Genomic DNA, 15801 nt, shown 5'->3' with positions numbered 1-15801 from the left:
TCACTTGTGACCCACTTATAGCATTGTTAGCATACTTTTTATTTCGTCCCTCATCTTAAAAATAAATAAAGTATGGTTGGAAAAAATTACTCTAACAGATACTCTATCCCTAGAGCTAGCTATAGAGGGGGGTTGAGAAGTGCGGTCCCTCTTGCCCCCACCCCAAATTTTTAGGGTAACATGTATAATTTTATCTATATAAATATTTTTAGTACAATTTGAGTAACGTTAAGATTGAAAAAAATATGAAACTGTGGAGCTGTGTATTTTATTACTATTTATGTATTAGAATATAGTTATTTTTAATTATCATGGTTCTATATGTCGTTGGTGAGTGATATATACTTCCTCCATTTTATAATATAAGCCACAACTATCACTGAAAAATAAAAAAAATTATAATCATCTCTTTGTTTAGATTACATAGGTGCATGTACATATGCATGTAATATTGTTTGATGTTTTGATGGTGAAGAATTTAAAATAAATCAAATTTAGAGAAAAAAATAAACTAGCTAATATATACTTGCATACACGCCTTATACTATGGGATAAAGAAAAAAATAATTATGTCTTTATATTATGGGACGAAGAGAATATCTGATATTTATATAGACTGTGAAAAAATTAACACCATGTATCTCTCATTCTCATGTGACGAATAAATCGAAGACATGTACATTTCCAGCAAAATTATTGAAAACTGAAATTAACTAAACACAAAAGGAGGAGGAGGAGGAGTGATTAATTAGCTGAGTAATGAGGGCAGGTAGTGCGTGAGCTCGTAGGCGACGATGGCGCCGGAGAAGAGGAGGCCGGCGACAACAAGGGCGAAGGTGGTGCTGACGGCGAGCGGGATGTCGCAGGAGACGAGGCTGAAGTTGAGCTGGACAGCAGCAGGAAGAAGGTGTCCATGATGGAGCACCCAACCTCCAGCAGCAGCATCGGCCGCGTGAACCAGAGCACGGCGCGCGCGGCGATGCTCCCGGGGCGCCACGAGGGCATCTCCTCGCAGTCGTCGGACGGTGGGGCCTTCTGGTCGTCGTCGTCGTCGTCGCCGTAGAAGCCATCGGCGGCGAGAGGAGGGTGACGACCAGCTTCATGCCCTGCGCCACCAGGGTGGAGAGCAGGTAGAAGCCGAAGGAGAGGATCTCAAACTCGAAGAGGAAGATGTTGCGGTCCATGTCGTGGCCTGGACGAACCGTCGTTCGTTGCCTGCACCGAGGAACCACTTGGCTTTCCAGATGAACGGCGGCGAGCTCGAACGCGCACGCACGCGCGAAGGGCACGTAGGGTAGGCCAGCGACGAGGCAGCCGGCCGGCGTCGGCCCCGAATGCCACGTACGGCGCAGATGTTGTCAAACGTGAACCGGAGCAGCATCACACAGGCGCTCGGCCAGTGGCACCAAGAAAGAAAGCACACAAAGAACGAACAGGCCCGAGTCCCCAACATCAGCGCCATGCATGCTGGACCTTCGGCGGCCGCCGCACGGTGCTGTCGTCGACCACCCTCTCCGTGTCGCCGTGTCCGGCCGGCTCCTTCTATTCTTCGTCATCCCGAGTACGTCCCGATGGCGCATGTTTGTTGGGCGCGTCAGAGAAGACGAAATGCTCAGAACGAAGGGGAGTACGTGAGGAGGCAGGCGCACAGCACGAGACGACGGGCTCACCAGTTGGGCCCACGGCGATGCATAAGAGCAGCTACAGTAGCATTGAGACCGGCCAAAAGTAACATACGGTAAGAAAACAACAGAATTGATAGAAAAGCAGTGAGCTATAGATTTGTTTTACTCCGATCTCATTTACTCAAACGGCCAAAGAAAATGATATGGCCCACCCCTCCGTCCACCCAGTCCGTGAGCCTTTAACTACTCTGACTTTTTATAAAATATTGTTTCTCCCCACCTCCCCAATCTTATTTACTTAACTGCATCTTCACCAAAGATGAAGAATCTCATTTTAGGTTGTATACTCCTCCTTGCATAGATTTTAATCTATATCATTTATGCTAAAAAAAGTAGGTACCTACGAGGAAGTAAACAAAAGAATGTGTTGTTGCTTCTGAGGGTAATATAATGAAAAATGTTAGATCAGACAAACATCATAAGATGAATTGGCCATTGCCTATTAGAGCATCTCCAACCTCCAAGAGAGTTACTATATTGCTCTCCAAGCCAAAATTCAGTAATTTTGATAAAAATTTAAACTCCAATAGACTTGCCAACTGGATAGCCAAGCCATCCAGCTGGCCAAACTACCCCTCCCACTTGTCAAATTTGATGATCTAAAATTGTCTTGCTAATTATGGGCCCTACTTATGAACCCCACACATATTGTCTTGCTCCACATAAATAGAGAGTTATAAATGGAAATATTGTTGGAGTGTATAGTCAATATAAAAAGAAATATTTTTGGCTAGTTGGCTAAATAGATAAATTGAGAGCAAAAAAGTAAAGATACTGTTGGAGATGCTCTTACATCTACTGTACCGTTGATCCAAGCCTTGTGTCATTTGAAAAAACACAAACACCAGTAAAAATCACACATGGTTTGGCTTTTGGAACCACTAGTGGGTAGTCTACAACTTTGATGCATTTTGGCTGGAAATAACAAGCGCCAGGGAGTGGCCAGAGGCAGTATACTGGTGCTGCATGATGTTGCTCCTAGTTTCATCATTCATCACTGCTGTGATTGAAGCCTCCTGGCCTTGAAGAGTATGACTAGTGAATCTCCCTGTGATCAAGGAACAATGTTCAAAAGTCACTGTCCCTCGCACATGTATAGAGTTTGCAACTCAAAACAGCTATATGTGAGGAACACTATGATTACAGGAGGATCAATGCAGATTGGTTGTGAGAACATACCTATTTAAGAAACACCCAGGGGTCTTCTGGCTAGCTCCATAAGGTGATAGGCTAGCTAGTCTGGGTTCGAAGCCTCACTTCTACCTATTTAATTGATATTAGGTCATTTCCTAATATCCAAGTTTTTAGAGGATACCCATTTTGACTCATACCCTGAATAAGAAGAAAAGGATCATTTCTACTCATACTCTTGCCAATTCCACCCAAACTAGCCAAATCCTCACCAGATAGGCTGGCAAGTGACAGTTTGACATGAGACAAAATTGATTCCAAATAAAACTCCCCCTTTCAGACAAAACATCAAACAGTGCACAGGTACTGTAAAAGTTTACAAATTCTTAGACGGAATGCACCGAACATTCCCCTTGTCAATCCTCATCCATCAATTCATCATCAATTTATTTACTACTCATTACCAGCAGAAATCAAACCATCCATCAATTAGTACCCATGCTCTGACCACATCTCGTTCACCTCCTGCAACTTATTACACTCTAATTATGCAGCTTTGGAACAAAAAGGCAAAGCCAAAAACAAAAAGAAATGACTGCTTATTCCACTCTTATTCTGCTAGAATCCATCATGCTAAATGAACAACCAAGTTGAATCGACACCTACTTATATGGAGTATTTCACATGCTTCTGCACCGAACATACAAATTAGAATTAATAGTTCTTATCAAGAGGGCACCTAGTCAACTGATATAGTGCACTTTTGTTACAGTAACCAGTTAAAATTGAATTTGTGTTGTACTGGCTTGAGGGCAATTAGGAAACACAACAATTGTGACATGCCAAATGTGTTGCATAGTTCAGACACCAGGTAATTAGCCAATCTCTTGTCAAATGTTCCTTTTAGGCCATTAACACATATATAAAAGTTTAATACACAAATTATTTCCCGTTTGTAAATATATTTTTGTTTTTTCTTTAAAAGGCCAAAAGATAACCGGCTGTATGTTCGTTGAAAGCCTCGTAGATTAGTAAAGGATGTAATGTGCCGTCAGAGTAAAACAGAGCACATCGACCGTACTATTAAGGAAAACACACAGCTTTGATATTTCTTCGTTCTTCTTGGATTTAATTGGTTCTTGTGGTTTAATATGTTGGACGCCTGACGGACGGAAAGCCTCATTTGGTGCCATGTTTGAGAGTGAGCGGTTGATCTTTCCGGACAAGTTCAATGATGGAATCTAATCAGGCGGAGGAATTCGCCGCGTGTGTTAATAATGGATGTTAAGTTATGATGCAAATCCCCAGTAGAAAGGTGACTTCAATGAAGCGAAGCGGAGACTCGTGGCCGGGAAGCTTGGGCCGGGGACTTCAAGTAGTATCAGAGCATTTGAGATTGATCTACTGCTACTGTCGTCGCTGCTCGTTACGCCGTCTTGTTGATTGATCTGGTTGGAGAGAATAAATTTTAGCGTATTGTTCCATCGTCAGTTCAATTTTTGCCGCCAACAATTTTTTGTTCTCGTTAATTTGTCGAGATCAGCAGCAGGGCAGTAGGCAAGCAACAGGAGCAGATTTTTTGCTACCACCACACATCAAGTTGCACTAGGAAGCTTGCTTTCTCTATTCAACCTATCATATTTTATGATCTGCAATTTTTCTCCAACAAGCCTTTCACTAAATTAGACATTGAGAAGTTTGATGGCAAGATCAATTTAGCATATGACAGGTTTAGATGGAAGTTGTTTTTCTATACAAGTTGGTGTTTGCAAAGCCAAAAAAATTCACTTAGTAGATTTTGGTTGTTCTCATTTATCACTTTGATCAAATCTAATAGAAGATTCAATACTTCGTTTCACTATTCTGCTAGGTTTCACCAATATATACTGGCAGCTTCAGGATTTAGTCCTACAGCGAGTTTTGAAGTATGATTCAATGATCTTGTTCTGATCACGTGATTCAGATAAATTGCTATAAACACATGACCAATTTTTCATTAAGTTTATCAGGAGATCAAAATATTTCATTTTGGTTTGCAACTCTGTTAAGTTCTACCGATTTATACCAACAGATTTAGGATTTTATTCCCATGGCAAGTTTAAAGTATGATATTCCGCTCATGTTCAAAACAACAACGAGATTCTTGTTGTTCTCAAGTTTGGTTCATGCTCAATATAGTCCAAAAGATTATTTGCTGGAATGTGATTTTATCTACTTGAGGTTTTTGGAGATCTATGATTTTTATACTACAAGGGAATTTGTCTTAAGGTGAAGATCGTTAGAGATATAATCCTAATTATAATCTATAATATATTTGGATTATATTACTAGTTTCCTAATATGACTCATAATCCTTTTCTTTTATGACTTGTAGAGTTTCATAACAAGATTTATAGTCTTTTTTCTTATTAGAACTCTCATATATATATATATATATATATATATATATATATATATATATATATTATTTTCCTGTAATTATCATCTCATAGTTGTTATTGTAGTTGTTATTGTTAGTTGGTTTTATATTAAATTTGTTTCTCCGCCGTATCTTCCATATGGTCAATTTCCCAAACAATTGGAAAGAGGGCGATGCCGGCGGGGACGGGATGAACGGCGGTCGCCCCTGGAGCTGGATGAAGGGTAACGACGATGATCTGGAAGGAGGGCGCCACCAGTGGGGACTGGAAGAAGAAGGCGGTGGGGACTGGATGAAGGGTGATGCCGGCGGGGATGGGAAGAACGGCTGCTGCCCTTGGAGCTTGACGAAGGGCGGCGTTGGGGAGCTAGAAGGAGGGCGAGCCACCGGGGATCTGCAGGCAGGGCGACGTCGGTGGATTATTGAATGAGGGCGATGCAGCCGGGGAGCTGAAGCTAGAAAATGGGTGCGAATTGCGATGCTGGATGGAGGATCCCGGCGCCGGATGGAGGATTCGCTCTTGGGATTTCGCGTTGTTCCCGCGTCGCCTCTAGTTAGAGACAAAACGCGAACAAACCTGTGATTTTGCTCATCTCCTCGCGTTTTACTCAGCATGAGTCGTCTCTCAAACAGGCTGCATGCAAACCAGATTTTCTCTCCTATCGTCTGCTCTTTCACGTCAGCAATTATTAGTGAAGGAGATGGCAATCAGTACGTGCCCTTGCACAAAGTAGGAATCTTTTGGACCTTGTTGGTTTACTGACATCTTAATCCTTGCGGAAATTTTGATATTGTAAAAAATTTGGTAAGTCAACAACCCCAACATTCTCCGACCTATATTGCCCTACCAAAAATTGCTGGTTTGGATAACTTATAATCAAAACTGCCAAGATAGGTAAGGCTTTAAACCGCACATAGGCTCGTCCTACTGAAATTCAGTAATGGCAAAACATGGCAAGACTGAAAATAGCAACCAACCAAACAAATCCGTATTTCAGCCAACCACAAAAAGGTATACTTCATGTATTGTTTGGAAATTTAAACAGGGGCATTTGATGTAAATTTTTTTTGAACCTTTTGTTCAGAGGGAATGCTGAACTGATGCATTCTGTCGAATCAAGAGAAGAGTTTACAACCAGCAGTCACATTCCAATCAAGTTACAAGTTTGAAAACGAAATTCACAACAAACATTATAATAAACATCCAGTACGGACTATGCAATAACGAAATAGAGGTGATAAACAGACTCTTTCAAAGAACGAAATTAGTGTAAGCATCTGCCATCATGACAAGGGGTCCATGGAAACACCCCCAGTGGTCTCTACAAACTCTTCTGAAGATCTATCCAGGATGGCAGCACAAGCATTTAGCTTTGATCCATGTCGAAATTTGCGTCGATTCAACAGGCTTCGCAGCTAGAGCCCTGATTCATAGACGATGCTATGCAATTAGTCATTCCATAATTACTGGAGTTAGGGGCGACAGAAGACATGAATAAACTAGTGGATCATGTCAAATTAAAACGAATGGTATAATTGAGTTGCCATATCTCATGTAAACAAGGAGTTAAGGCTCACCATTCGTTTAAAATGCAATGAGTAAAATAAAGCTATCAGCAATAGCAAATGAAAAGATTCTAGCAAAGGTCATGGTAACAAAAACAGAAGTTACCTAGATTTCGGTAGAAAGCAACATGCTTATGCTTGAATCAATATTATTCATCACTACTGCCTGTCGAAAATCTCTTCACTGCATTCTTTGCCGTCCATGAAATATGAACCTCCTAATAGGTGAGAATTAGTCATCACAGAGTATCACCATAAATAAATTTGTCAAGAACGAACTAAAAATAAGAATGTTTGAACAATGTCTGTTAATTTGGTTTGTTGCCAAAATCAACCATACCAAATTTTGGTAATCCCAAATTTTGGCATTACTGAAATTTGGAAGGTTTTGTTTGGTTTGACATCTTACCAGGTTTTGGTGTCATTGTAAGTGGAAGACTGGAAGCTTCCAAAACAATGTTTTCGTCGTCCTAGTCGGTAAGGCCACTTGATTCTAACCACGATTAGTCAGAAAATCACCTGATTAGTTCTGATTAGTCGGCCTAATAGGTACTGAGGCGACTAGACTTGACTTTCCATTTGAAAACATTGTTCCAGAATTACCATTTTTTGTAGGATAGTTAAGCCTAATAGGTACTGATGCAAGAGTTTGTTTCGTTTGTTGCTCAACCAAAGTTTGATAATGCTAAAATTTGGAAACCCTTATTTTGACAATAACCTAACAAGCCCTTAAGACTAAACCTATGGGTTAATAGCTTATGGAGGCTGGCAAAGAAATTTGGGTGCCACAAATTATCCTAACAAACCTGTAGTTTGTTTATCATCAGCCGCCTATCGTTACTGACAATGCTTGTTTATGGTCAGCCACATGGCCATCCAGATGAACAAAAATAACCCTAACACGAAATGTGTGAATATTGGTATGCAAACGTACAATGAATGTACCTTCCATATTAGCTGTATTCATCCTCTTCTAGCGATAAGATAAAGTAAGCATGGATTACATTTAGAAGCAGAAAGGCAAAGTGCAGGACTTCCAATCTGCCTAACATATCAGATCAACCTATGGAAAGTTGACTCATAAAACAACCGAAACTAAAATGCAGCAAAATCAGGGAATTTACTAATCAAAAGAACACATGGAACATATTTAATACCATTTTTTAAAACAAAAACATATGAGATATTTTCCTTCCATGGAGATTGTTTGAGCTGTGATCAAAGAGACACCCACAATGGACAAAATCAAAAATAAAGAGGATAGAGAATGCAGTACCTATGTGCACCTTGGCAATCTTGGAGATATTATTCCATTCAGGGCTTTCATGTACTCCAACCTGCTTCTCCAATTCATTGCTGCAGCCAATGACATAGAGCTTCTGCAGAGAGGAGGGGAAATCAGGAAGAGACCGAAGTTTCCCAGCACCGGATAACAGCAAGAAGTTGAGAGAGCACAGATCTCGCATATGGAGTGGCAGAGATTCCAAAGAACTGGCACTCAAAATCTTTAGGGATTGGAGCTTTCCACTGTTCTGAAGAAGCCACTCCTCGGGTAAGCTCTCCATTTTCCTTCCACCTCCAATTACCAATCCTTTGGTGTGACGGAGACCCTTGAGTGGCTCAAGATGCAGTATGTCTGGCAGATCAATTTCAAGATAGTCTATCTGCAGGGAGCTGGTAGGCACCACCACAGGCTCTTCTCCACCACCACCACTACCACTAGATGATTTTTCAGCAGTTTGGGACGACCCAACTGCCATGAGCTTACTACAAGAAGTAATTTTCAGCTTAATAAGGTATTGAAGGGAACCAAGACCTCCTAAGGTTGAGAGATTCTCACATCCTATTATGTCGAGGAACTTCAGCGACTTGAGGCTCTTAAACACATCATCCGAGGGGAGGGATACTACGCGCGTGCACTTCTCCAACACCAGCTCAGAAAGATGCATGAGTCCTTGTAGTGATCCAACCAGTGGAAGCTCAAGTTCACCACAGTGATTGGCACTCAGTTTTTGAAATGTTAATGGCAGGAATCTATCTACAACATCTCTCAATGTCCTCAGTTTTGGACAGTTTCTGATATCAAGTTCTCTAAGCTCATTCATCAGTTCAAATGACAGTGGAGCAGCCTCCAGTTCTTCGCAGTCTGTGATACGTAGGACCTGGATGGTTTTAGTGTAATCTCCCTGCACCAGAAGGCTCCCTTCAAGCGAGGCCAGATATTTACACTCTTCGATGCTTACAAGCAGCAATCGTGTGACTTGGTCTCAAGGTTCCCATTACATCTCTGTCCTATCCTAGGAAATTTGGTTAACCCAACACTACTTATTTCAAAATGAACCAATGTAGAAGGCAGGGTAGGCAATTCCTTCAGCTCTTTGCAGCATCGTACAATCATAGTGTCAAGATTTGGAGGAAGGGATAAATCAACACAATTACTAATTGATAAATGAGATGATTGACCAATATGTTGCAAGCTAGGAAGGCACTCCAACCAAAGATGTTTAAGAGACTCTAGCTCTCCAAGTGAAGGAAGGTGTTCCCAGTATAGACATCTTGCCAACTCAAGTGACACTAGGTTCTTGATGCAGAGATTCTCAATCCAATTAGGAGAACTTACACCACCATAGCCTGAAATTTTCAGCGTTCCAATATTAGCATGTGGCTCAAGGTGATTAAGAAGCAACTCATCTTTGCTGTTCTCCACAGTCGCACGTGCTGACCATGATAAGGAGCTGATATATTGCTTTGTATTTTGCTTGGCATTGTCAGCTTCTTCATGACTCTCAACATTCTCAAGACCAAACACCTCTAGTTCACGAAGAGTACTCAAGTTGCTGATTGCACTTATGTTGTTACCTTTGCCACCTTGGACCCTGTAGTTGTGCAGCTCCTGAAGTGAAGTGAGCCTTCCAATTGGGAACTCGCCGATTTTGCCGTAGTTCGCATATCGCAGATGATCAAGGTTTCCCAAATACCTTACTTGTTTCAGCTCTTCCTGAGAACCATTGAAACAATCAACTAGCAATAAGTGATAAAGTTTGACAAGTCCACATATGGTATCAGGAGATATCCTACGTAGATCAACATAACGGAGGTGCTTTAAATCAGCAATTTTTGGAAGATGAAATGTATTCTCCAAATTTGATCGCAGTAAACGCAACGATTTTGACTTTTCCATAACATTTTCAACTATATGGAATGTATTATTGTCAATCAAACTTGAACCTTCAATGATAACAGTGCGCACATTCTTAAAACGTGAGATGTTCTTGATTTCCTCAGTAGACAAATGGTCAATGCCAGAAACACAAAGGTGTTGAACTGTATCCTTCTCACCTTCCAACATGCCAGGACCGATTACTCTTGCACATTCTCCAGAAGATACATACCTTGCCAATTCATGCATTAAGTCATGCATTATGTAATATTCTTCCTTTCTTTGACTATATTGATATACTTTGGTTTTGGTTTCAAAGAATGATTTCCCAATTAATTGAGACAATATCTCTTCTCCAATGTCCTCAAGCCTTTTTGACTTGTTTCCAGCTTGTGAGATCAATCCTGAACCTATCCACATCAACACTAACTCTTTCATTGTAAATGCATAATCTTGTGGGAATATACTACAGTACCTGAAACAAGTCTGAAGCTCTGTTGGTAGATAGTAGTAGCTTAATCTGAGGACTTCCATAATGTCATCTTCACTTCCTTTAAAATGTTCCAGACCTTCTTGCAAGAAATTGTTCCAGCATTGAAAACTCATATTGCTCCGTAAATGGCCACCAACAACCTTTGTTACCAGGGGACACCCTCCTAGTTTCTTCGCAATTTGCTTTCCGATTGATTTCAGATTTGGAAAATCCTGTGGATTCTGACCAGAAAAGGCATAATGATTGAAGAGATCAACATTTTCACCTTCTTCAAGTCCTTCTATTGTCAAACATTCTGTTTCAATTCCCATGGCATTTGCGGCCAAAACAGCTACTGAGCGCATTCGTGTTGTTAACAGAATTCTGCTCCCACTCTTCCCTGTCCTTAAAGGAGCAAATAACTTTTCCCATTTCTCTTCTCTCTTATCTTCCCACACATCATCTAAAACAAGCAAAAAATCAGTAAAATACTTCAGATTCTGTATTAGGTCTTTCTGTAGTGTCTCCAAACAAATGGCATTAGGTTTTGCCCCCATAGCAGATTCTAGTATTTTACTTGTCATGGATGTTACATCAAAGCTATTAGATACACACACCCATATAACCTTGAAATTCTTCATAACCATTTCTTCACATACGCACTGAGCTAAAGTAGTCTTTCCCATGCCACCATGACCAATTACTGAAAGGATAGGAACACGGTTACTGCTCATCAAATTCCCAGAAGCATCAGTTGATGCCTTTGTCAGCCATCTAATTATTTTTTCTTTCTCCTTTTCTCGTCCAAAGAATTTAGGTGGAGTTAATGTCGAACCTGTCGCACGATCATCATTCAAATACTCCTGCTGATGACTACTAACCTCCTTCAGACGTTCTGTGACTGTTAGAATGCTCATAATATCTGAAGTAACCTTGTCTAAACCCTCCACAGCTTCCCTCAACCTCTTGAGGGTGCCCCGGTGAGTAAATTGTTTCAGACTCCTATCCAAACTACTGACATGTTTAACAGATTTTATAACTTTGTGCTTCACCTTAGAAAGAGAGGAACCCCAGTCACTAACCTTGTGATCCTTTGCGATTTCTTTGAGTTTGTAGTACTCGAGCACATCGATCGCATCTTCAGCCTCCTCAACTGCGTTTCTAAGCTGCCATAACCATGCATCCAGTGCACTCTGTTGTTCCTTTACATATATGGGGTTGACAATATCGAGCACAACCTGGATCTTCGGCATCGATTGCAGCAGCCTGTTTTTAACATCTTCCATGTCTTCAACCTTGTACTCTTTCAGACAGGTGAAAGCCTTGTTGATCCAGAAGGAGATGGCTGCAGTTGCCACTGCCTTTCCAGCAAACACTAGCGCCATGCCAGAAAGCTATGGAAAGAGATCTCTATGGAGAGGTTAGTATATTACAGCATATGGAGATGCATGTAAATTTTTTGGATCATGAAGGAGAAGAATCTACACGAAGACATATTTATGATGAAGATGGCTACTGCAGAAGCATATAACAGAAAATTCATCTCCCCGCACATCTTCGTGTAAGTATGTAACTATATCAGAGACTCAGATGCATCAGAATCCCAAATCTTGTGCATCTAAATAGGAGGCACAGTTCTAGTGCCTGTGGCAATGTTTATTTTCAGTCAACAGCTTCGTTAGTATTACTTAATTGTCTTGAGGGTGACTGGACTAGATGGAGCATCTCTGAAGAAATTTCATAGTTGGGAACCATTCCATGACTTTAGTTATGTCCAGACTATGGATGTGGACAGCACAGCTCCCTTTTGATTTAACTATACCTACTTGCAGTACTTTGTTGCTAAGTCTTCTGACTGCAAATTTGTATGTATGTGGCTCAATCTTTCACTCAAAAGGAAATTGTTGCTGCAAGTTTGACTTCCCGTTTCCCATAATGCTGTCAGAAAATAGAAACCCCACTTCACTTGTACTACCTTCTGTATATTTAGCTTTTTACTATGCTGATTGTATAATCACTCTAGTGAAAAAACTGGCATGCCAGCAACAAAGTTGTTCTTACTTTAATGAACAATAGGAGATATTTTATTGAACTTCTGAACAGACAATATGCTTATGTATGGATAAATATTGGAAGACACTTTTGTATAATAAGTATTGTTAGATCTTTTTCTCAAATATATTACAAGAAAACCGGTCGTTACAGTTATCAATTTTCTATGCTGCCATTGTCCAAACCATTACATTTTCGTGATGAAATATAAGTATTTGGCATAGTGCCCAGATGACAACATTCAAAGAATGTGTTCAGATTCCTCTCTTGATTTAAAAACTTATGATAAGTGTTTCCTCACCAAAACATCCAACCCTGACTCGATCCGACATGTTAGCAACTGGAAGAGCATGATTGCTCATAGCAGTGCAAGTTCTAGCATTGAACGCCATTATTGTTTGCTAACTAATAGCAACTACTTGCATCACTGGACATGACACAGCCGATTCTTAGCGCGATGTCTATGTATAAGATTCTACTATCACAAATTCACATTAAAGAAAAAAACATATATTTCTCACAGATTCTACCGGATTGTTTATTTCCCAATGTTCCAGACACAGATCTACATGAGATGCATAACATGACTTTGTCTGTAGGAAAAAAATATATATTATATGCGTCACTGATGGCAACCAAATCAAGTTCCATCTACTTGCTCCCTCAGTCCAGCCGTGAATCCATCAAGAATAAGAAACCAAACATGTGTTTACCGTGGAAAATCTGAGAAAATATAGATCCTTAAACAACAACAAAAATGTTCTCCTATCAATCAGTTCACAGAGCTGAGAAGAAGCTACCTGAACCTGGGTTGCATTGTACTGCATCTCTCTAGGGCCGGCCGTGCGGCCGCGGTCGCCCCCCACGGCCATCACCGCCTCCAGATCGAGCAGGCGCCGGTCCGGGCAGACGAGACCTCGGCGCTCAGCTCGCCGTCGCCGCGTTGAGGTTGGGGGGATTGCTGACCGGAGGCCGACGTGGGGAAGAAGCGGCAGAGCCGTTCGATCGAGCCTTGGACGGCTGGGATTGATGCAAAGGAGGCAGAGTAAATGCTAGAGTGCGAACCATTTTGATATAGACGATAAAATTAACGTATAGAGTTAAAAAGTTACTCTATAAGTTAAAAATCTAATTTAAAAATAGTTAAATCATAAATTTAACTTTACAGTAATCACATTTAAAAAACATATGTATAAAAAACTGAGAAAAATAAATAAAAATAAGCTAACTAAAAGAACACATAGAAGCTTGAAAACCTTGTCATCCGTATGCAACAAACCCCAACGGCCGACTCTTACATGTTATATACTCGTGCTCCCTCCATTGTAAATGTTGGATATTGGCTAGTTTAAATAAAATGGTTTAGAGGGAGAATTTGATTTTGTTTGCTTGTGCTTCGATTTCTTCGTACATTTGAGTTGCTCTGAGCTATATTAGAATTTTGTCATAAGTCGAAACTTATTAAATTTAATCAAACGTGCGTAGCATAGGAAGTCACCCGTGCTCATGTTTGATTCTGCCGAGCTAATACGGCAAACGATTTGGATTGATGTTTGTTCCCCACTGCTCTTTTTTTTTTTTGTTACGAGGGATCGTCTTTTTACTTTTTATGCTTATATATCAAATTTTAAATTTTTATCCTTAAATTTGAGGTTGATTACAAGATTTTCTTTCATCGTAATTTATTTTTCAGTTTTAAATATATAATTTTTTTCATGTTGTTTTATTTGTAAATATATCTTTTGTTTTTTTTTTTAAACAGCCAAATGATGGCGCAGTAAGCCAGTAAGCCTTTACTCAAATCCAGCCCGCCAAACTGAAAATTATTCCAGTGGACTAATGACAGGTCCACGACGGATAACAAAATAACTTTAAAAAAAAACTCCGTTTGTATTACTCCCTCCATTTTATAACGTAATATGTTTGACTTTTTTCTTACGATGTTTGACTATTTGTCTTATTCAAAAAATATGAAAATTTTATTTATTTTGCTTGTGACTTACTTTGTTATCAAAAGAACTTTAAGCACGACTTATCATTTTTATTTGTACTAAATTTTTAAATAAAACGAATGATCAAAAGTTTCAACCAAAAGTCAAATATCTTACATTATGAAATAGATGTAATGTAGGACATGTTTTATTATTCATTTTATTTAAAAGTTTAAGTAATTACCAGTTATTATGTTGTGATTGTATTAGTTACTAAATGTATTTTAAATATAACGTACATTTTCATATATTTACACATCTTCATATATTTTTAATACGACAAATAATCAAACTAGCGCTAAAAAATCAAAGGCGTTATGTATTAAAATACGGAGGAAGCACGCGAGTCGATAATTTTGAAGTTTAAGATGAAGGTTTTGTTTTTGAATGTAGGGTTGAAAATTTCAAACTTTGAGTTAAACATTTCAAAAATGAAATTGATTTTTTTTAAAAAATGAGTTCACATTTTAATTTCCAGTAGATATTTTACTTGGATCCATTTAATTTTGGTTTAACTTCCTGTTGAAAAATTGCTAAGACCATGTTTAGTTCCCAAAATATTTTCTCAAAAATATTACATCGAATCTTTTGACATATAAACAGAGCATTAAACATAGGTGGAATAAAAAACTAATTGCACAGTTATTGGAGAAACCGTGAGATAACCTTTTGAGCTTAATTAGACCATAATCAACCATAAGTGCTAGAGTAACCATCATGTGCTAATGACGGATTAATTAGGCTCAAAAGATTCGTCTTGCAGTTTCTTAGCTGCATCTGTAATTTATTTTTTCATTTATGTCTAAAAACCACTTTCAACATCTGGTCAAATGTCTACCGTGACATTTGTTCCAAAATTTTTTAGAATCTAAACACACCCTAAATGTCTAATCCTAGTAATTAACTCTAAGAGTATCTACAAAAGAATGACATCTCACTTGCCATACTTAAATTTAGCAATTTTGTATAAAAAAATGCCCTTCAAAAAGTGTCTATTTGACTTGCCATGCCATTTGAATGGCTAAACTTAAGTCCTTATGATCAAATCTATTAACTTATTTCTCCACTAACATAATTGTTATTCATGGGTTTCACATAGGTGGGACCTTCTTGTCATCCTCTCCTTACCATGATTTGGAAAATTGAGATGGATAGTCTTTTCGAGATGCTTTTGAAATTCGAGTTGCCAAAACTAAAATAAATAACTAAATTTTGATTTGAACATTCTCTTATAGATGCTTTAACGATATATTATTAGGTATCGATGGTATACGCAGGCACGTTCCCGAAAGGATACATAAGAGTCTACCTTTATTACCGCGTGA

At 39.4% G+C, this 15801-nt stretch overlaps 1 protein-coding gene and 1 pseudogene across 1 annotated transcript; both read right to left on the bottom strand.

Moving 5' to 3' along the window:
* Window positions 1–748: 748 nt before the first annotated feature.
* LOC102708950 lies at window positions 749–1184 on the bottom strand (annotated as a pseudogene).
* A 5064-nt stretch (window positions 1185–6248) lies between these two features.
* On the bottom strand, window positions 6249–11818 carry LOC102707170 (putative disease resistance protein RGA1). The gene is made up of 3 exons (XM_015843272.2): window positions 8078–11818; window positions 6908–7019; window positions 6249–6659 (listed from the first exon to the last, which is right to left on the bottom strand). Exon 1 carries the CDS (start codon window positions 11816–11818, stop codon window positions 9041–9043), a length of 2778 nt encoding a protein of 925 aa, XP_015698758.2. The 3' UTR covers window positions 6249–6659; window positions 6908–7019; window positions 8078–9040.
* Between the last annotated feature and the right edge of the window lie 3983 nt (window positions 11819–15801).

The sequence above is a fragment of the Oryza brachyantha genome, chromosome 12 (assembly GCF_000231095.2).
Source record: "Oryza brachyantha chromosome 12, ObraRS2, whole genome shotgun sequence".
NCBI classification, from domain to species: domain Eukaryota; kingdom Viridiplantae; phylum Streptophyta; class Magnoliopsida; order Poales; family Poaceae; genus Oryza; species Oryza brachyantha.
This window is presented reverse-complemented; position numbering and strand designations above follow the sequence as displayed.